This window comes from Balaenoptera acutorostrata, chromosome 20, assembly GCF_949987535.1.
Source record: "Balaenoptera acutorostrata chromosome 20, mBalAcu1.1, whole genome shotgun sequence".
NCBI lineage: Eukaryota > Metazoa > Chordata > Mammalia > Artiodactyla > Balaenopteridae > Balaenoptera > Balaenoptera acutorostrata.
In genome coordinates, this window is record NC_080083.1 from 27490665 (window position 1) to 27512702 (window position 22038).

Genomic DNA, 22038 nt, shown 5'->3' on the forward strand with positions numbered 1-22038 from the left:
CCTGCTCTGGCCCACGACAGCTCAGATGGAGGGCTCATGAGAAGGCTCCCAGGCCTAAACCCCACTTCTTCTGGCCTTAGCTTCAGGAAGGTATTGAGAGCACTAATGCCCGGGGCAGCCAACCAGGCCAGAGAGCAAGTGCCCCCAAGTGTCACCAACCGCACCCTGGGGTAGCAGGGGTGGGGGCCTGTGACACAGCTGGCCACACTGTGTCCTAACCCTTAAAGGCAGCCCCTGGCGCAGTCACCTCCTGGCCTCCAGTTTGGTCTTTACTTCTGGGTTGAAGCAACATCAGAGAATCTGACAAAAGTGAAATCCTTATTCCTCTAAAAGAAAAACCAAAAAAAAGTGCTACCGAAATTTCAAAGGTTTTCTTTACGCCTTAAAGCCCTCTGGGGGCTCCAGGTTAGGAGTCCCTGATGGGGTGGGTTAGAGACACGTTTTGACATTCGATTCCCGCTAACGAGGGCAACAAAGGTAACAGCTCCTGCGCAGGGACCACCTAGGCAAGTCACTGACTTCACTGACTCGAAGCTCCTGCACAGGGACCACCTGGGCAAGTCACTGACTTTCTCACCTGTCGACTAGAGATGACCCAACCTACCACAGGACTTTGTTGCACTTGGGGATCTTCTATGGGACCTGCATCTGCATCAGGTACTGTGCATGTGTTAACACACAGAGTAGCCAACTGCAATTCCTAGATCAAGTGGGCATCAGCCCCACTCAACAGGTAAGTAGCAGAGCTGGATCCAAACCCAGGTGCCAACACTCTACTCTGACCCCTTTCCTCCATCAGCCGATGGAAACGCCATATTGGGCTAGCCAGGAAACTCAGCCCAGCACACTCCATGCCAACAGCAAGAACCCAGGGATGCTGTTCCCATGAAGGGTCCAGAGCAGCCTCCTCCCGGTCAAGACCAAGGGCAGAACAACAGGAGACCCCCCCAACGCTTCTCCCCAAGCCTGGCCAGAGCCCAGGTTCCCCTCTGACCCCCAGGGCAGCACTTACTTTCCACTGGGGTGGGCAAGGTGGGGATTCCAGGCTGAGAGTAGCAGAGGTACATCTGCTGGTCCAGGCTGCGCAGCGCATGGAAGGTAGGGTGTGTGTGCTGCTGCACAAACAGGTGCCCAGCATTGACCTGGCTGACCACGATCACCTCCACAGTGATGCCATCCGGGAGCATGAGCTGCAGAGAGGAGAGGGGTAGTGAGCACTGCAGCAACTCTTCTCATGTCTGGGACAAGCACCGAGGCCCCAGGGCAAGTCTCTGAACTGGCACATCTTTGAAAAAGGCATGACTACCCAAAGCAACATGGCACCCAGATGACAGAGGTTCAAGGAAAACTACTTTAGCCGTGCAGTGTTTGGCTCCACTGTGGCCCTTGCCCTGCAATACCACAAGTAACCACTAGAGGCGGCCTCAGCTCAGCTGGGCAGAGAGGCTCCCAGGAGCCAGCTGTGGATGGAACGTCCCGCCTCCCACTGGCCTGGGCACAACTTCCCTCCCTCGCCTCTTCAAGAGTCTATAAGAGCCAGGGAAGGCAGACAGGAATGAGGTGGCCCCTGAGAACAAGAGTAAGAGGTAGACCGGCCCTCGGACCCCTCAGCCAGCTAGCTCACTGGGACCGGCAGCTGACCCCAGGAGTTCCAGTTTGACAGCATCTCTCTGCTCTGCCTTTCTACCAGCAAGCAGCGGCCTGAGGTCAGGTCCACTGTCAAGGTCTGCATAGTCCGAGTCATTTGTTCTTCTCGACTCTCCACAGACATCCTCCCAACTCATTCCCACTCTGGGATTCGGAATGTAGGTTTGCTCGGTGCGAGGTCCCATGTTAAAGACCCTAGAAGAGGCCAAGATCGGTCTCTCAAAAAAAAAAAAAACTGTCCCTAAGGCACTAGCTTCCCTGATACTAAGGCAACATCCAGGTGCGCTGGACACAGTAGGGCATCTACTCCACCTCCCAGCCAGGTGGCCACAAAAAGAGCCTCTGGCTGGGAGTTCTGTGCCTCCCCCCTGCTCCCGCCCCCGTCCTCTCAGTGCTGCCGGCTGACAGGCACCTCTCCAGTCCCACCCAGCCACAGAGCACAAGGGGAGGAAGCCTCACCAACCACTCAATTACTTAAAAAAAGAGTGGGTCTGGGATCGAACCTCGTGGGAAAAACCCTATGATTCGGAAGTGAAGCATGGAGTGGGGTTCAGCCCATTCCCAAATACCCATGGGAAAGGAAAGGGACATTCACCTCTTCCCGCAAAGCACAAGGGTCTTTGGAAGGAGGAAGATACCCTCCACTAAACAAAATCCAGAGAGGCCATTTGCTTGGAGCTGCACATTCACTCCACCTGTGAAATGCAGTGTTCTCGGCCTTCAGAACCCTACAGCTCCACTCCCGGTGAGACGGGGCTCAACAGGGCTGGGGGCACACAGCAGAGAAGGGTGACAGGCCCCAGAGAGCCTGCAGCCCCAGCACGCGGGCCCCCAATGCGCCCGCTCCCCCTCTGCCAGGGCTTCCGGGGTGCGGGCGCAGGCAGGGGTTCTTCTCCTTTATGACCCAGGAACCTCCCGTGAGGCAGGAAGGCGAAGGGGATCCTTCGCCAGGGCCACCGCTAGACCTGGCTCAACTAGGAGGAAGGAACAACGACACAGCAAGAGCCCGTTCGAGCCCAAAACGGTGGGTCCCAACCAGGTCTCAGAGGTGACCCAGGACACAGCACCAGCTTTAAGGAGTCCCGAGCCAGCCTGCACACACCCAGTCTGGACAGACTTATAATCCTTTCTAGGCAAATGCCCTGAAAACACAAAGGGTGCCCAGGCGGCAGAGCCAGGGGAGAGTGGTCCTTCCAAGCAGGGACCGAGAGGCCTGTGGCTTCCTACCAGCACTCCGGCCCTCAACCCGATCCAGAGAACACAGGCTAGAAGCAGAACTGACTGGTGGAGGGCAGAGGTGAGAGGGCACAGGCACCAGTGCGCTCCCGGCCTTCCTGGCCCACGGTCTTGGGAGTCTCCTGTTTGGGGCAGGTTGGGGGAAAGGGGCACAGGCAGCCCCGGCCCCCAGGAGCATGCTCACCCAGGAAGTCATTGGAAGAGAAGGCAGTGCCAGCGAAGGCAGTGGCGGAGCGTAGATGTTGGTGAGGTTCAGTTCCTTGAACTTCTTCCCAATCAAGCTCAGTGCCTTGTCCACATGATGCTGAGAGCCTGAGTGGGGTGTGGGGAGCAGGACACAGTCACAGGGGTAAGACAAACAGCAAAAGTGAACTCAGGCACACCTCCCACTGCACGGGACTTTTCCTAGAGTTCAGGTACATCTTTAATGTGCCAAAATGCCCGGCCTCGCCTTAGGATGAAAGGCATCTAAAGAAGCTTGACGCCTGTTGACCTTTCAAACGAGACCTCTATTGTTGTGACTACACTCAAGGTAACAGGAGCCTAGCAGACAGGGAGGCCCGGCCTTCATCCACCATCAACCCAGGACCCCTGGCCTGCCCGAGTGCCCACACCTTTCCTGACCAGAAGACCAGACTCGGGGGGGACCCGAGTCTCCTTCAAGCACCAGAAGTGGAGATGAGGGTAAAGGGAAGCCCCACTCCCTTCACCTAGGGTGAGAAGCAGGGCTTTCCATTCAGAGGCTTAAATTCCAAAAGGGGAGCAACTGGGACTCAAATGCTTCAAGTTACTTACATTTCACGTAAGAAAACTAAACACAGGGCAGTAGCTGCCACTGACCTTCTATGTGGCAGATCTGGATGTTCTGGGTGTATGGCAGGGTTGAGATGTAGATCTTGGCACCAGATGTCTGCTTCAGAAAACTCACATACCGTCCCTGCTTGCCAATCAGCCGACCAACTAGGTGCTTCCAGAGAGAAAGAAAGATGAGAACTTAATGAGAAATCAATTCCCTGCATCCCCAAGACCTGCCTTTGTTTTATACCAGGTCAGACTCGAACATAATATCTGTTAACACGTCAGCACTCACTTGCCAGGCACGGTTCTAAGCACTTACATTTACTCAGAGTAAATGTATGAAACAAACAGCATGTGTTTATCACCATTTTACAGTTGAGGGAACAAACCCAGAGAGGTTAAGTAACTCGCCCAAGCTCACACAGCTACTAAGCGGCTGAACTAGGCAGTATGGTTCCAGGCCTCGGCAGTTTCCATTTCATCCCCGACAGTGGGGCCCATATTCAGAAGCTGCAAAGGCAGTTATTTTCTCCTCCCAGATCCACACTGTGAGATAGATGTTTCACTAGCACAAAGTTTGATTTACAAGTCGTCCACCTCTCCAAGTCTGCTCAGGTCCGAAGAAGAGGCTCGATTTGAAAATAAAGGTCTATGAAAGAACCCTTGGGCTCCTGCTGCCAAACTCCAGAACACAGGTGCCCCGCAGGCCAGAGGAGCCAAACTTAGCCACAATGTAAGCCAAGCCCTGAAACATTCCCCAACGACCCCACCCCGAGGAGCTGCTAGGGACGTGGTCACTCCTCACCCAGAGCTGCCTGGGTGTACCCTTTGCAACCACTGAAGGAGAAGAGGGCAGGACTGCCATCAGGGTCACCAGGGGAAGAAACAGCTGAGGGAGCCAGAACCGCAGGGCAGAGCAGCCCCCTAGACCCCGAGTTCAAACCAATCCACGTCTCCACCTCGGTGGGAGGCTAAGAGCCTCAGGAGAATGCAGTTGGCCAATTATTTCTGAGCCCCAGAGACAAACATCACAATCAAGCTAGTAAGATGTAAGTTAGAAAAGAAGCTAGAAACCACTTGAGCACCCTGGAACTGGGGGACTGGTGAAGTAAATTGACATTCACACAATGTATAATGCAGTTAAAATTACATTTTCAAAGGAAAACTAAATTGTTAAATATTTAAAAGCATTAATTAAAGCAACATAATCTTAGTTTTGTTTAAAAACCACAGGGTGCAAGACGAGAAGGAAATAAAAGTCTTCCCAGTCACTCTCAGGGGTAGAATTAGAGCTGATTTTTATTTTCTTCCTAACACTGCTATACTTCTCAAGCCCTCTAAGATACAGATGTATGCTGTGCTCAATTATAAAACACACTCTGCGTTGGAGAGCATGAGCAGGGCACAGTGAGGGGACTCCTGGCCGGCCCCTGCCCTCAGTCTGGTCTTGATGGCATCTCCAAACAGATCTGAGCCCCAGAACCAAAAGAAAAGCCCCAGAGGAGGGGAGCAGGCCTGTGAGTTTGAAGAGGACGCTCCCGAAGGCAGCTGGAGGGATTTCACTCTGCAGGAAGCTCTCTGGACCCTGGCAAAGTGGAGCGCTCCCATCCCTTCAGCCTCTGGCTCCCTGGGGGCTTCTTCCGGTTTACAGCCCCTCCCTCAGACCCCTGCCCCCAGCCCGATGACGCTGCGCCTGGGGGCACCGAGAGCTCACAGCCCTTACCTTAGGCACCTCGATCTCCCAGACAGTGAGGTCGACCTTCTTGGGATGGGAGCCTGCCTGGGCATTTTGGAAACCGTCAGGCTTCCTGAGGCCACAGCAGCTGTCCACCGAATCCATGCTGTTCCCGTCCGAACCTGCAGGGGAGGAAGCAACACGCACAGACACCAGCCAGACCAGTTAATAACATCCAACTTCCAAACTCGCATTCCTGGGAGGCCCCCGCCCCATGCCCCCTCCCTCAAACTTGGCAGGCGACTGTCAACTCGCAGTCTAGAAGGCTCAGAACAGCCCCAATGAAAGGAAGCCTGGGGGTGTAGAGACACCTAATTTTAGCCTGTCACTTACAGCCCCACTTGCTTAATTGGCAGCCGCGCCCAGCACAGCTGCTGGAGCAGAGACAAGTGGTGAACTGGGAAGAGACCGATGCTGGCCCAGGAAGGGGGGGTCCACGGGGCGGTGGGGGGGGGGGCCCAGCAGGTCCCACGGTCTCAGCAGCTTGAAGGAGGTTCAGGCCCCCATGGAGACCAACCCGTCACAGCTGGTCCGCACCCTTCCAACTATGCAGCCCCTCAGACGAAGGGCCCCTGGTCCCCAAGGCCCCAGGCCTGGGCACACAAGCGGTGGCCTTCAGCCAAGTAGAGCTAGAGAGTGTCCTCCATCGCCCTCATCCCGGACAGGGCCCTGCCAGAGAAGGTGACTGAAGGAGGCCCCCCTTCCCTCTGCTTAGGCCTGACTCGTGCCCCTCTGAATGCTCTTCTGGGCTCAGGGTGGGTCTTGGACCCCCGCTCAAAACCGGAGGGAAAGCTCGGTCCCGAGAGGAGAGAGCGGGGAGCGGGACTGGCTCCGACAGGGGCTGCCCCACTCTCGCGCGGGGTGTGCCAAGGGGCCCATCACAGGAAAACGGGGGCCAGACCAGCTTCAGAGAAGTGGCTCTGGCTTAAATATGGAAGACTCAACTGCCAGAAGCAGATCACCCCTGAGAGTCTACTAACTAGGTTATTTTCCACATGGTTTCTCCAAACCCTGGACGGACATAATCCTCTGCCGAGCAATCCACATTCTACCTGGATGCCGAGGAGGCAGGCGTTGCTGCCAGCTAAGGACGAGTCACCGCAAAGTGACTCCTTCAACCCCGGGGGCTCAGACGGGCTTCACGCAGGGAACACCACCCCTTCGGAGAGAAGCCTGCTTAGCCGACCTGCTAGAACCGGAGGCGGCTGACGCGGGGCTCGGCTCGTACACGGCCCCCAGCCGCTGCCCGACAGAACAGGACGGGCCTGTCACCCCAGTGACACCTAGAGGCGGCTCCAACCACACCAGGACTCCGGCAAGGCCGGCTCCACTCAGCTGGGTGGTCCCTGGGCCACTCTAAGCTTTGACTTCCTCGCGCCCAAGGCAGGGCTACTGCGGGAGAATGCTGGAAGGCTCGAGCCTGGAGCCGGGCACAGCTAGTGGTTCCACCCTGCTCCCACCTGCCATGCCCACGCCTCCCTGCTCACCACTCTCTCCCCTGCAGCCTGGACACATCTGAGTAGCTACCACAATCAAACTGGAGTCAGCACGGTGAGGCTGAGGGGCAAGAGGCAAAGGGAAAAACTCCTTTATTCCTAAAAGATTTTCACCCATTTTAAGATGCTTTAAAATAATTGTAAAACATTTTAACATCCCTAAGTTGGGTGCATCTTACGGTCTCTGGCTTCCTACACTCATGAGCAGTAGCATTTTTTTTTTCTTTTAGAGGTACACACAAAACAGTGGTGTCTTAATCAACAATAGCATCTTACAGGTGTGTGGTACCCACCAGATGCTGCTGAAAGCAGTAAAATTCCCAAGAGTCCCAACCTTCCTGGAGCTGAAACGGCAGGGAGTGGCTCCAGGACAAGCCAGCTGGATACCCACAGAGGGAATCCATGGCCTCTTCCCGTGAGATAAATGAAAATACCCCAGGCAAGCTGCAAAACCAGGGTCAGGAGCTGCTGACCTGTAAGTTAGCGGTCTGAACTGTCTACGCTGGGGTCAGCACTCGAAAAACCCAGTGGACACTTCGTTACCAAAGTGCCCCTTTCCCGGGGGTGGAACTGCAGCTGCACAGAAAGGAAATGGCTGAGGTTCTCTGCGAAGGAATAGGTGACAGCAACACGCAGGAAGGCGCGAGCCTCCCGCAAGGATTCAAGGCTGTGGCCATTCTCTGGGCACTTACCCCGAAAGAGCTTCTGGAGAAGGAAAGCAGGCGAAGACATGGGAACAAGCACATGATTAAAAGGAAATAAATCATTAAAAAAGCTTACCCATTCTTGGTACTCAAGAGAATTAAAGCTGAGGCGGCCTCTCCTTTTTTTTAAAAAAAGCTATTTACGAGGTTAGCGTTTAGGAGAGAGAGACACACTTAGGTTAATGGGTGAACCCAACTTTGAGCTGGTTCCTTCGGAAGGACTGGGAAGGGTCCCTGGCTGACGAACCAAGTTACAGCTCCCGTGGCTTTGGGGTTCAGGGCAGCTTAACTTCGCAGTTACCCACCAGCTCTATGCTGTACCCCGACTTTCTGCAGGCCGGCTGCCTTTCTCGACCAAATAAAGGGAGACCCCCTGGTCCTCTGAGGGACACCCCAGGCCCTCCTACCTCCCGAATGATCTGCTTCCGCATCCACGGTCCATCCATCCTCAGCCCCCAGGTCCGACAGCTCCCCTTTCAGCACCCCGTTGCTGAAGGGCACAGTACTTTCTGGCAGCAGCGGGGTGGTAGCCTTGTCCCTGGGGCTGGAGGTGGTCTCTGTACAAGAGTCTTCGAGCCCCGAAGTGCTGACAGAATCTGAGCACTGCCCAGAGGAGGCCACTGAGGGGACGCCCTGGCCGTTGTTGGACATGCAGGTGACACAAGCGGCATCTTCTGCCAGGATGCTTGCCTCGTCCAGTGACTCTCCAAGCGGGGCAGCCGGTGGAGGGCAGGGGGCCAGGGAGATGTGGTGCGTGGAGTTCTTTGGCTTCCTGTCCTGGGTGGGGCTGGACAGAGGGCTGGTCAGGCAGCTCACGTAGGTCTTTGGTGGCGGCAGATCCTCTGCCAGCAGGTCTGCGGAGGGGAAGGCGGCGCCCACCGGGCCCGTGGCTGCCTCCGCTGTGGCCAGAGCAGGCTCCGCGGCACGCTGGCCCAGGGCAGTTTTCTGGTTGGCTCGGGCACAGCCCTCCTCCTCCTTCGGCCCTTGGGGCTGAGCAGCCGGGGCCTGATACATCCGGCCCGCGATCCTGCCCATCGTGGTGGTCAGCACCTCCTCGGTGGCCTCCAAGATCACTTTGGAGATGATCTGGAAGGCAGCCTGCTCGACCTTCTCGTTTTTGTCCAAGGTCTCTTCCTTGCTCAGCTCGCGGCTGAAGTCTCCGTCCCAGCCTCTGCTCCCCCTGACCCGGGGCGTTGGCGTCTCATCGGGCGTCGCCAGCTCCGCGTGGGCCGACTCCACGAAGCTACTCAGCAACTGCCCCACGGGCTCCTCGCCCACCGCCAGCACACTGCTCCTCCCCTTCTCTCCCCCTCCTCCCAAGGGAGCCAGGCTGGGGGCTCTGCTGCTCAGCAACTCGGGGCCCTGCTCCCGGGACACGGGACCTTCTTCCAGCACGTTTTCTCCCATCACCGCGTCACCTGTGCCTTCGGCGCCACCCATCTCCCTGGTCTTCTCCCCGGGGCCCACCTTCTCTGCGGGGGCTGCAGGCGGGCCCTGCCGGCGCCACCCTGCCGGCCTGCCCATCACGGTCTCTCGATTACACACCTCAGCCGCTTCGTGGGGGAACGGAACGCCTTTTGGGGACGGCAGGGGACACTCTAGAGGAGCAGACTTAGCTTCGTCACCCGTCAGAGCGAGCTCCATCCTTGCACTGTCCTCTCTGCGTGGTCCTGGACGAAACCTCGTGTCCGCGGTGCTGGGAAGCCCGCGCGAGGACTCTGATCGCCGGTAGGCCGGGTGTGCCCGCAGCAGGGCGGGCAGCTCCCCAGGGGGCTTACTGGCGGTGGGGAGCTCCCTCTCAGGCGGCTGGGCGGCACCGGGGGGCGGGGCCGCTGCTCCGGGAGACGGGTCCTCCACGGGGACCGCTTCCTCCGCGGCAGGGCCAGCCCTCAGCTTCACAGCGCTGGCCCCCATCTGTTTGTTGTGGCTTCTGACGTGCTCTTTTTTACGAGAGAAAAACCACCACCAGCCAAGGAGCGCCAGCACTCCAGGCAGTGCCAAGGGGAAAAGTGAGCGGAACTGGATCGCCATCCTGGAGGCCTGAGGCAATTATACCTGCGAGAACACAAGAGAGAAGGGGATGCTATGAGAGCCAGGTAAGAGGATCCGGATATGACTGCACAGCAAAGACAGCCAAGAGGTGACGGCAGAGCCTCTGCTCCCCCACTCTCCCTGACCCTGGGTGATCCTTGGAGGTGGGTGAGCAGGAAGACACACCTCCCCCCGCTCCTGCTCCCTCATCCATGCACACTCCCTTGGAACAAGCTGAGCCTTCTCTGGAAACCAAATCCCTTCCTGCCTCACTTCTTGATGCCAAATTCTCCCTATGTTCCCCCAAGGGACTAGTTATGTTTAGTGCTTTAGTTCTCTAAACTCCCAGAACACTTAAATATTCAGATGGTGTTGGAGCATTTTTAAATACCAATGGAATCCACATGTACATGTCTCTCGCATGCACCCCCAAAATCATGAGTCAATGAAATAGTAGTTTCGCAGCAGTAAAGTCAGAACAGAGGATGAGTAAGAGTTTTAAAAGGATAGGGGAGGACTTCCCTGGTGGCACAGTGGTTAAGAATCTGCCTGCCAATGCAGGGGACACGGGTTCGAGCCCTGGTCCGGGAAGATCCCACATGCCGCAGAGCAACTAAGCCCGTGTGCCACAACTACTGAGCCCACATGCTGCAACTACTGAAGCTGGTGCACCTAGAGCTTGTGCTCCGCAACAAAAGAAGCCACTGCAATGAGAAGCCTGCGCACCGCAACAAAGAGTAGCCCCCTCTCACTGCAACTAGAGAAAGCCCACATGCAGCAACAAAGACACAACGCAGCCCTCCCAGAAAAAGGACAGGGGATACTCCAAGGTGAGGGACCAGTAAAACACACAGTGGCGTGGAGATAGGGTCATGTTTGAGAGTCAAGTCGTTTAGTGGGCTCGATGAGGGTCCTGCACCCGCTGCAGAGTCTGGACTTTTTCCTGTAGACAACAGAGAACCAGCTTTGGTCTGCAAGGCACACACACCAAACTGTGTTTCTAGCTTATTCTGGGAGCAGGACAAAGAGTATATCAAGCGAAAGAAAGCTAAAGACCTAGTCCGTTAGATCCAGGTAAGCAGAAATAAGAGCCTAGACGAAGGCGGTAGACATGTAAAGGAGACAAGAAACTGTTTTTTTCACCTGTAAGATGGGGACACACCTTGTAAAGGATGGCTGGTATAAGATCACTTGAGATACGTGTTAATCCTTGTAAAGCAGGGTTAGCTCTCATTAGAGGTATGTGACAAACTTATTCTAGAATACACACTTGTATCCTCTGCCTCCCATACAGCAAATTTTATTGTCTGCAAAAACTGTAAGTCTTCTTAAAACCAAAAATCCTCCACTGACATGGTGAATTACTCAATTTGGTTTGTGCTTTGTTGCAGAGATGAATGTAAATGCTTTAACAACTCTTATTATGTCAATGTTCAATTTACTTATATCAATGTTCTCGGGAAAAACCAGAGCACAGAGTTCCCCAGGTGGTTCTAATGTTCAGGCGAGGCAACAAAAGTTCAACCACTGCAAAAAAAAAAAAAAAAAAGTCCTGGAGACTTTGCTTCTCAAAGTGCAGTTTATGGACCAGAAGCACTGAGCATCACCTGAGAACCTGCTATAAATACAGTATCTCAGCCCTACCCCAGACCATTGAACAAGACCAGCAAAGGATTCACAAGCAACATGACAGCTTATGAAGGAATCGAGGAAAAGTGTTCTGCTCCAAAGTGAGGGGGTCGGGGAGGGGTGGGAGGGGTCATCTCCAGAAACTCCTTCAACTGTAAAGATAAACCTTCTTGCTAATATTTGAAGATGAAGCAATGGGATTGGAAAATACAAAGCAGAGTTAAACAATGGCCAGGGCTCAGAAGACTGTATTAATCCCTTCAGGTAGAAAACTTCAATGATGCTACCTTAGAGCTTCAGATTCAAACATGGAACCTCACTAGATGCTTTCCCTTGCATTGCTTAATCCTCAACCACTGGGTTTGGAATATGTATTACCATCCTGAAGGTTAAAGTAACTCAAGGTCACACAGCCAAGAGGTTGAACTCAGGTTCTACTCCACATTAAATCTAGAACCCACTTTAATGAGTCTGTGCAGACGAGGCATTGTACAGGCCAAGGAAAGGAGAAGCTTGTACCCCTCTTAAAACTTGATGGCCCTATTTTTTGACCCACCTCCTCGAGTAATGGAAATAAGAACAAAAATAAACAAATGGGACCTAATGATACTTAAACGCTTTTGCACAGCAAAGGAAACCATAAACAAGACGAAAAGACAACCCTCAGAATGGGAGAAAATATTTGCAAATGAATCAATGGATAAAGGATTAATCTCCAAAATATACAAACAGCTCATGCAGCTCAATATCAAAACAACAAATAACTCAATCAAAAAATGGGCAGAAGAGGCTTCCCTGGTGGCGCAGTGGTTGAGAATCCGCCTGCCAATGCAGGAGACACGGGTTCGAGCCCTGGTCTGGGAGGATCCCACATGCCGCGGAGCAACTGGGCCCGTGAGCCACAACTGCTGAGCCTGAGCGTCTGGAGCCTCTGCTCCGCGACAAGAGAGGCCGCGATAGTGAGAGGCCCGCGCACCGCGATGAAGAGTGGCCCCCACTCGCCGCAGCTGGAGAAAGCCCTCGCACAGAAACGAAGACCCAACACAGCCAAAAATAAACATAATAAATAAATAATAATAATTTTTAAAAAAAAAGTGTTTCTTTTAAAAAAAAAAAAAAAAAAAATGGGCAGAAGACCTAAATAGATGTTTCTCCAAAGAAGAAATACAGATGGCCAAGAGGCACATGAAAAGATGCTCAACATCACTAATTATTAGAGAATGCAAATCAAAACTACAATGAGGTATCACCTCACACCAGTCAAAATGGCCATCATCAAAAAATCTACAAACGATAAATGCTGGAGAGGGTGTGGAGAAAAGGAAACCAACCCTCTTGCACTGTTGGTGGGAATGTAAATTGATACAGCCACTATGGAGGACAGTAGAATAGAAAAACAGAATTACCATATGACCCAACAATCCCACAAGTGGGCATATACCCTGAGAAAACCATAATTCAAAAAGACACATGCACCCCAATGTTCACTGCAGCACTAATTACAGGTCATGGAAGCAACCTAAATGCCCATCGACAGATGAATGGATAAAGAAGATGTGGTATATATATACAATGGAATATTACTCAGCCATAAAAAGGAACAAAATTGGGTCATTTGTAGAGACGTGGGTGGACCTAGAGACTGTCATACAGAGTGAAGTAAGTCAGAAAGAGAAAAACAAATAGCGTATATTAACGCATATATGTGGAATCTAGAAAAACGGTACAGATGAACCTGTTTGCAAGGCAGAAATTGAGACACAGATGTAGGGAACAGATGCATGGACACCAAGGGGGGAAAGGAGTGGGGTGGCATGAATTGGGAGATTGGGATTGACATATATACACTATTATGTATAAAATAGGTAACTAATGAGAACCTACTATATATAGCACAGGGAACTTAACTCCTCTTTGCTGTACAGCAGAAACTAACACAACACTGTAAAACAACTATACCCCAATTTATAAAAACAAAACAAAACACCTTGATGACCCTACCCTATGACCCAAAAATCCCACACCTGGAATCTTTCCTTAAAAAAAAAACCACAGGCAGAGGTCTATGTAAGAGTGCTCACTGGGGTATCATTTGAAACAAGACTCGAAGCAATGGCTGCTAAATCTACTGTAGACTCCACGGTCATACCAGTTTTGGAGAACGAAGCCGATTCTCACGTACTGACATGGAAAAATTGCCGTGATACAGAAAATAAAAGCTGTAGACCACTGTGGGTATGTGATGTCTATGTCCACATAATCCCATGGAAAAACTGGGAAGGAGCCATACCAAGCCTTTCAGCTGTGGAAGAGGGGAAGGTCTGTACATTGATCTTGTATCCTACAAACCTTCCCAAACTTGTTTTTTTCCTTATCTGCAAATAGAGATAGTCTTCCCTTTTTCCTTTTGGAAAGAGAGATTTTTAAATTTCTTTAACAGAGATTCTCCAACTTGGCTGCCCATCAGCATCACTTGGGAAGCTTTTAAAATCTCACAGTGGCACCCAGATCAATTACATCAGAATCTGAGGGTGAGACCTGGGCATTGGTTTTTTTTTTTTTTTCAACCCGGGTGATTCCAATGTGCAGTCAAGTTGGGGAAATCACTGTTCTGTAACAACCTGCACACACCCGCAAAAAGGTGGTGGTAGATCATGGAGATTTGCTTTCTGTTCAATGTCCTTCACATTAAATAAATAAATAAATAAAAAGAAATTTGAGAAGGAAAAGAGATTATGGGGGACGGGCACACTCAGGATAAGGCAGTCTATCAAGTCCCACCCAACAGATCATGTGCAACAGGAAGTGGGGCTGGGGTCTGAACACAGGTTTTCTTCTCGTCAGTAAAGTTATATTCTAATTCCTTATTATTCTAATCCCATTTCAGCAAGGCTTAGAGTTGTGATTCCCATAGTATTCTAGCAAGTCTCTGCTCTCAGGTAAAAGATTAAATGGAATGGGATGGAGAGGAAGAAAAAGAATCCTATGTCTTCACTATCCATAGGGGGCAGTCTCCTCACTTTACACACCAAGGACCCAAGGCCACAGACTTACATTGGTGTGTGTGTGTGTGTGTAAGGGGGGAGTTGTTACCAAGACGTAAACTGCTTCTCAAAATAGCTGGAAGAAGCCCCCACCCACCCCCCACTTTGGAACTAAAAGCTGATCACAGGGGTCTGCTCTCCAGCAGGTGTCCCCATCCCACCCCCAAGATCTCAGAAGTTGGCTACAGTACAATAAGGCAGAGGCCCAACACAAACCACCAGTCTAGCTTTGGTTCTGCACTCCAGGAGATCCACACCGCGACCCAGACCACAGCCCACTGTGTCCCGGGCCTCCCGGGCCACCTCCTGCCACCTCATCTGTTCCGTTCCCAGTCCTAGTTCAGACTGAACGCACAGAACCAGCCGCCTGGGGCCATGACACGTGCTCCCTGCCTGCTGCTCTGTAGCCCAGGGACACCGCTGCCACTTGCCCAACTAACCCTGCCAGCCAAGCTCGGTCCCCAAGGGACTGAGGCTCAAGCCCCCAGATCCACCATCTATAGCCCCCCCCCGCCCCCCAACAGGCTACTCAGCTAATGACAGCTCAGGAGACACTTTCTGCATTTCCAAGCCAGACAAATACCCCGTTGTTGTGCCAGAAGGGCCTCAGAGAAGGCGGGTGATACTGCCACCGTGAAGCAGTGTCACCCACCCCACGGGACCCTGAATGTCCCACCTGATCCCGGTGCCCAGCACTCACCCCAGGGATTGGAGCTGAGGCACCAGGAGCCGCTGCTTCTACGTGAGGAGCAGCGGCGGCCCGTCTTCTCCACGCCCACCAGGACAGGGAGAGCTCCAGGCGCTTGAGAAAACAGGTGTGAGAGCCCCAGACAGAAGGGGAATGAGGGGCTCGTTCACCTTTCCCTAGCAACCAGGGGATTGTTGAGTCATCTCAGGAGCCAGCTCCACCAAGAACAGAGCCAGGAGCCGCCGGGATCAGCACACACCCCGCCCAAAGGTGGCGGGTTCAGGAGGCTAGTGGGTTTCACCAAGGGCGCGGCGGCCTGGGTGCACCTCACGGAGAGCCCCGCTTCTCACCAGTCAAGAAGAGTCCCTCACTTCCTCGGCCCTTCAACTTCGAAGGGCCCGACCTGAGCCAATTCACTCAGACGGACTTGTGCATAGGTATGGTGCCGTTTTCCCTACTTTACCCGGTCTGATGAGCCTGGACAGCTGGTGCAGGACGCACCCACCTTCCCTGAAGCCTGACGGGGCTGCCTTCACTCGCACACACAGCTGCAGCCCTCACGAGGCCCACTGCTACCTTCCTTCTCTGGGCACAGACTCATGAGCTGCTCTCTTTGCCCTGGTTTTGTGTGCATGTGGTTTTTTTTTTTTTCTTTTTTAAACCTGAACCTCTGAAGATGTAAGTGGCCTTTAACACTGGAGGTCTAACGGCCTTCACACTCACTCACTAACGAAGACGGCCTCCTCCCCCAGGGCCTCCCACCCCAGGCCCAGGACACTCAGGCGCAGGAAAAACCTCGCAGAAGAATGCAGAGCCAGCCCTAGCATTGGTGGGGAGGAGACCTGGCTATTTTGAATCTGGTGGCACTGAATAGCTGCCTGCTTATTTTTAGCAGGTCCATTTGCTGGGAAATAGATGCAGGCTGGCTGGCTGCCCAGTGGTCACACAGAGCTCAAGGCAGGCACGTGCCACAGCCCCACAAGGCTGCAGCATTCACCTGGTCTGTCCAGGTTCTAAAAAGATTTCTTCCTTCTCCCAGAGAAGCAGGCAGCTTCTCAGAACAGCTTACCTCTGGAGAAGTAATGGTCTCACTCCCAAGCATGATGACCAGTGCAGTCACTGCAGTCTAGAGCCTTCTGCTAAATAAGAAGGCAAATCTCTGGGAGATTTACTAAACAAGAAAACAAAGAGTGTTGGTTCCACTAAGTCAATTTGGCTGTGGTTATTGTGGAAAAAGAGCTGCATGTGATTAATGATGGGGAAAAAAAAAAAAATCGATTCTAAAACAAGAGCTTAGGGTGCCAAGAGCCTTACAAGTCCAGTGTGGGCTTGGGCCTGGCCAGTGAAGCCAGATCTACTCTGTGATCCGGGTCTTAGTTGCAGCATGCAGACTCTTAGTTGCGGCATGTGGGTTTCTTAGTTGCAGCATGCATGCGGGATCTAGTTCCCTGGCCAGGGATCGAACCCAGGCCCCCTGCACTGGGAGCGCAGAGTCTTACCAGTGGGCCACCAGGGAAGTCCCTACTCTGTGTTCTGAGCGGACTTTTAAACACTCTCCAAGAAATCTGAACATTTCTTCCATTATTCCAGCGTTACATATTCACTTTTGCTGAAGACGGTCCCTGGGTGTTCACCAACAGGGGGTGCAAGACAGCCCATCTCTAGAGTGTCCAGCACATCAAATTCTTGCTAAGGGGCTTCCCCTCTTGAAGGGGGCCTTCCAAGGACAGGGAACAGCTACATGACTCAGAACCTAAAGCCTAGCACTTGCTGCCACTGCATTCAGAGAATAACAGCAGGCTGCTGGCTAGGACCCTGTCGTCCCCCACCTGCCCCCCACCCCAGAGGAAGGCCACATACACAGAGGTCTTTACAAGACTACAAGGGTGTCTCTGGGTTTGTATAGGATGCATTTACCCAATTCCTCATCAGGTTGAGGTTCCGCACATACAAATACGTTTAAGTCGCTGCAAGAAAACGCTTCTGGCCACCAGAAGCTCACAATCCCGATGGAGGAATCTCTCTATGTGTCTCACACACAGATGCACCAAGCTGAGCCTGACTTCAGAAGTGGGCAAAGAGAACACAAGGAGGCTGTCTCAAAGAAGGCTGTGATTTCCTTAGGTTGTAATGGTGGGCTAACAGCATAAATTAAGGTTCTAAACCCAAGATGCCCTGGGGGATGGAGGGGGCAGCAGAGTAGAGCAGGATGAGTCCGGGAGCTGGAGCTGAAGCTGGCAGGGCCGGACAAAAGGTGTTTGACCTTTACTGTCAGGACAACGGGAAGAGGCTGTGGCAGCTGTGACACAGCCAAAGCAGAGCAGGTCGCCAAGAGGCAAAGGCCTGGGCCATCCCCGAGGGGCGACTGCAGTCCAGGACTGGTGGCCACTTAAGTCACAGGGGGCTCCTGAGCACTGGAAATGTGACCGGTGTGACTGAGGAACTGAATCTTAAATTTTATTTGATGTTAATTTAAATCTAAATAGCCACATACAGCTGGTGGCTACCCAGTGTACAGCGCAGTGCTAGACGGTGTCCCCAAAGACCTGAAGGAAACACAAGAGCTGGATAAATGCTGCAATGGCCAGCACCCACCTTGCTGAGCAGTTTGGCCCTGCCCCTGGGGGTGGGGGACGATGGTGAGCTGGGCCACTGACCCTCAGCGGCATGGCTGGGGCCCAGGAATCACAGCGCTGGGGCCATGCCTCAGGCGGTTGGTCTCGCCCGCCCGGCCCATGTTCACAGGGTTGTTACCTTCATCCTTAGGGGGCCTGGATGGGCTGTGACTCACGTTGGCACCCTAAAGATTCCAAATTAGCTCACAGTGGGGACTGTTCCCCACACCCTCCATTGTGATGGCCCAGCACAGCGGCCAGGGAAGCCAGTGCGGTCAGACCAACCACACTGCCCATTCTGGGTGGACCAGCTGTCCCACAAAAGTCACGGAACACTTCCAGTCTGCTTTCCGGGAGACCAGAGGCTTCCCCCAGTAACATCTGGGTGGGAGAACCTGCTCACTGAAGCCTTCTCCAACCAAAGCGGAAACTCGGGGTCCAGTACCTGAGCTCCAGGTAAGAAGAGTCAGAAGCAAAAAATCCCATCTGGACATGGTCTCAAATTAAGAGCTCTTTCTCCTCCAGCTCAACTGAAAATTAAAGTTCCACTTAGGAAAACTCGAGAAATCAGGGACCCACGCAGGGTTAACTGCCCAACCTCTCTCCTCCTCCTCCGACCAAACCCATAGCCATCCAGTCTCACTAGGCTTCAGATGATATGGGAAAATCAGCATCTCCTACAAAGGGCTTCCCATTGCTTCCCTTAGGGGTAGGGATGTGGTTTTTAAAAACGTGAACGACTATGTCACATCCATCCTGCCCCTTATCCCTGGCTCCTGGCAACCTTCTTGCTTTACAAGTGAATTCTGACAGGTTTCTGAGGACAGTGATAGAGCAGGTGCCAGGAAACTGTTCCCAGGCACACGGAGTTCCCACCCATGACCACAGAACACAAGACTGCCTAAAAGGTATGAAGGTGTGCTCTGACAACAAGCTCACCTGAAAGCTAATAAGGACGGCATGTGCCTTCAGAAGGAATCAGAAAAGATGCTGGTATGAGGCGAAAGACCCTTCCCACCACCGCCTCGGGTGGGAAAAGCAAAGAGGTAAGACACTGACTTTCCAAATGGCAGACAGTGCAATATGACCAACTCAGAAATCACATAAAGGCATAAGGTAATTTCTACTCAACAAATATTTATTGGTACCAACAGGGTACAAAGCTCAGTGGGACACAGACAGGAATCAACAAACGCACTGCCCTCTTTCAAACCTTTCAATTTCTTTGGGGGCAAAGCCCCCCAATGACCTCTTCTCCAGTGGGCCTGGTACTGCCACCCTCTGCCACTGACCAAAAGCCAGCCCAAAAGTCTGCCACAGCCCAAAAGTCAGGCAGGTGTCCTGGCTGGGCCAGGGGGCGGGGGTAGGAATCAGGCTGCCAGACACCCCAAATTAGGATGTTCTAGTGTCCTGGGGTGAGAGATGAAAGGATGTTAACCTTAATGGCAGTGCCGTGGGAGCCAAGGGGGCTGGGGTGTCCCATTCAGCATGCAGACTTTCATTCTCACCACGACTTGGTACCCAGGTCCAGATCCCCTCTCATTTCAACTACTCCTGAAGTAAAGCCCGGTCTTTTGCTGGTGTGGCAGAAGGGACCTGGGGGCCTGGTTGTCTCTGCCGTCTTTCCACCAACCCTCCGACTTCAGCTGCACAGCTCCGACCCCTGCCTTCAAAGGGGCCTGTCCTTGGGCACAGATCAGCGTGCTTCTGGTTGGCTGCCCACCCTCGCACGCTTTCTCACCAAGACGAGGGAGTAAAACAAGAAAGGAGGGGGGCACCAATCCAGGAAGCAACACAAGAGAAGGGGAGAAGGAAGTCCCAGGATGCAGGGGAAGCAGAGCCAGGGGACCGGGGACGCTTCCCAGGAGCGACTCGGAACTGCCGAGTCTGCGGTAAGTTTAAGCACGAGAGGAGCTTCCGGAGAGGAGCTTCCCGGCAATGGACTGCAGTGGCCAAGGCCCTGGGGAGAGTCAGAGAACTGGTGAGACATGCAAAGAAAACCAAGCTAAGGAAACAAAGGAAATTAACTAGGAGAAGAGAAGGGAGGGGGGAGACAAGAAAAGAAATACGGATTGCAGCCATAGCAATATTTAGATCACAACACTGTAACATAACCAAATGTTGGGTTACCTCTATACTGAGAGGATGAGGGGGGAAAAAGTGTAGGAATGGGCCAAGTCTTTATCTTCCAGAGCAGAAAAACAAAATAGATAATATTTTTAAAAAGGAAGGAAGGAAAAAAAGGAGTAGTATACTATGTAGAAATACAGTCAGCCCTCCCTATCTATGGATGCAGAACCCGAGGATAGAGACTGTAAGGGATTTGAGCATCCACAGATTTTGGTATCTGCAGGGGTCCTGGAACAAATCCCCCAGGAGACCAAGAGACAACTGTGTAGAGGTAAATGGCAGGGAGGACGGCTGCCTCTAGAAGAGAACAGGACAGGGTGCAGAAGCACTCCGGGCAAAGGGCTGTTCTTTCAAACCTTAGCAGAGTCAAAAGTCAAATCTGTCTACAAGCAACGCCTTGATAGAAAAATACATTCTTAAATATTAACTACAATGGATGCTCTACTACCATACAACTTTGTTTCTTGTTAACCATTATAACAAACATGTATTAGTGCCAATTCATCTATGTACAAACTTATACTGCTTTATTTTCCCATAATAACTGATACCAATCTTCCTTCAGAAACCCCCAACTGCCCCGCTGACGTACAGTAACAATCAGAAAGAGAACAAGCTTACTGACAGCTAGACGCTTTCAGAGACAAGGCGTATGATCTCCCCACCCCGCTGAGGTCTCGCCAGCATCAGGCAGCAGAACCCCCCAGGGCTAGCCATTTAATAAAGATTTTAATACCCACAGCGAGCCAGGTTCCACTGGGGTTGGGGGCGGGGAGGTGCGGGAGCCCTGCGGAAGCAAAGGTGGAGGGAGGGGTAGGGAGTCACATTTCAGATGACGAGATAATACCGCAAAGACGCCGGAACCTGCAGCCTCTCTCAACAGATTCAGACAGCTGAGCCCTGGGCATCCCCTGCATGTAATGAATTAACCATACTCCTGTGCATCCAGAATGGTACTAGTTGGGAGAGCTGAGAAAGCAAGTCACTTTCTGTGTTGTGTAGATTAAACAAGGAACCCAGGCTGACGAAGGCTGGATAAAGCGTGCCTGGGAGAGGGGGAGCTTTAGACAGAATGGTCAGGGAAGGTCGCTTTGCAGAGGTGGCAGGAGAGTGAACAGCAAGGAGCAGCTCTGCCAAGATCTTGAGAGGACACGGAAAGGAGAGGGGGAGAAAGTTCCAGCTGGGAGAAGACGTGCCAGCAACCTAAGGCAGGAACAAGCCTGGCTGACTCAAGAGACAGCAAGAAGGGGAGGCAAAGACGAGGCTGGAGGGCTGCTGCCAGAGAAACTGCTCCCCGGCACCACTGCGCAGAAGCCACGCTGAAGGTTAAGAACCTGGAAGAACAGGTTCACCCAACTCCCTCCAGAGAGGGGGACCAACTTGCCCCAAGAGCCAGGGGACTGTAGTTTCTGAATAAACAGAAGTTGACTGCAGCATCCACTCCAGGACAGAGTGCCTCTGTGGCTGGTAGCATGACGGGTACATACTGTGTGAGCCAACAGAGGTCCCCTGAGTTCTCAGCGAATGCATCTGCCAGGAAGCCCTGGGGTCGTCAGCCTTGGAGGACCGCAGCTAAGCCCTCACCCACAGCGCCTCCACACCCTCAAATGAATCTGTCCCAGTAAGGTGGCCCAGCCCCCCTCCGGGCGGGGGGGTGGTGGTGGTGGTTGCGGATGGAGGACAGAGAGAGACAGACAGACACACACACACAGCCCCACAGAAGTCCTTGCCACTTCTTTGAATTGGACTCTGCGAAAACAACCTTGTTCTCCAGCCAACATAAACCATAGGCAACAGAGGACCTTATATGGCTCTAAGCTTTCTTAATCAGAAACAAGAGAGATGGGCTGGAGCTGGCAGCTCCAAGTGAGAGGAAAGAAGGGACAAGAAAGGGGGGAGAAAGGAGGGCAGCGAGGAACAAAACTTGTTTGTCAAACCCCTTTTTCGTATCTCTTCAGCCTCAGTGGCTTCCCAGTAAGAATTCCTGCTGAAGGGCATGGGTTTGCCTTCTCTCGTGGTTTTATTTTGGCTTAAGTCGGAGGATGCCAGTTATAAGGCTGCCGCGGATTCACAGTTTTACAGAGTTTTTAGTGGCCTGTCCTCAGGTTGGGTGACTTCCCATGAAGACAGAACTAATGTGATTTTCCTGAGAAATCAGCTGCTGGGTCGTCCTTCCCTAGGACAGCAATCCTGACCTAGGAGTGCCCGCCCACTGGGCTGCCTCGGTCACATGCCTGCCTGGCCCAGGAGGCAGGGGTGGGTCCTTGCCACAGGTCCAGATAGAA

At 52.8% G+C, this 22038-nt stretch overlaps 1 protein-coding gene across 3 annotated transcripts in view; it reads right to left on the reverse strand.

Annotated features, from left to right (window-relative positions):
- AKAP1 (A-kinase anchoring protein 1) overlaps positions 1-22038 on the reverse strand; it is a 32701-nt gene that overhangs the window by 3645 nt on the left and 7018 nt on the right. For all 3 annotated transcript variants that reach the window (XM_007176156.3, XM_057536400.1, XM_007176157.3), the window contains exons 2-6: positions 8024-9671; positions 5405-5538; positions 3724-3850; positions 3068-3195; positions 1013-1190 (exon numbers count right to left, since the gene is read on the reverse strand). In XM_007176156.3, the coding sequence (XP_007176218.1) occupies positions 1013-1190; positions 3068-3195; positions 3724-3850; positions 5405-5538; positions 8024-9647 (2191 nt within the window). In that variant the 5' untranslated portion in view covers positions 9648-9671. The remainder of the gene's footprint in view (positions 1-1012; positions 1191-3067; positions 3196-3723; positions 3851-5404; positions 5539-8023; positions 9672-22038) is intronic.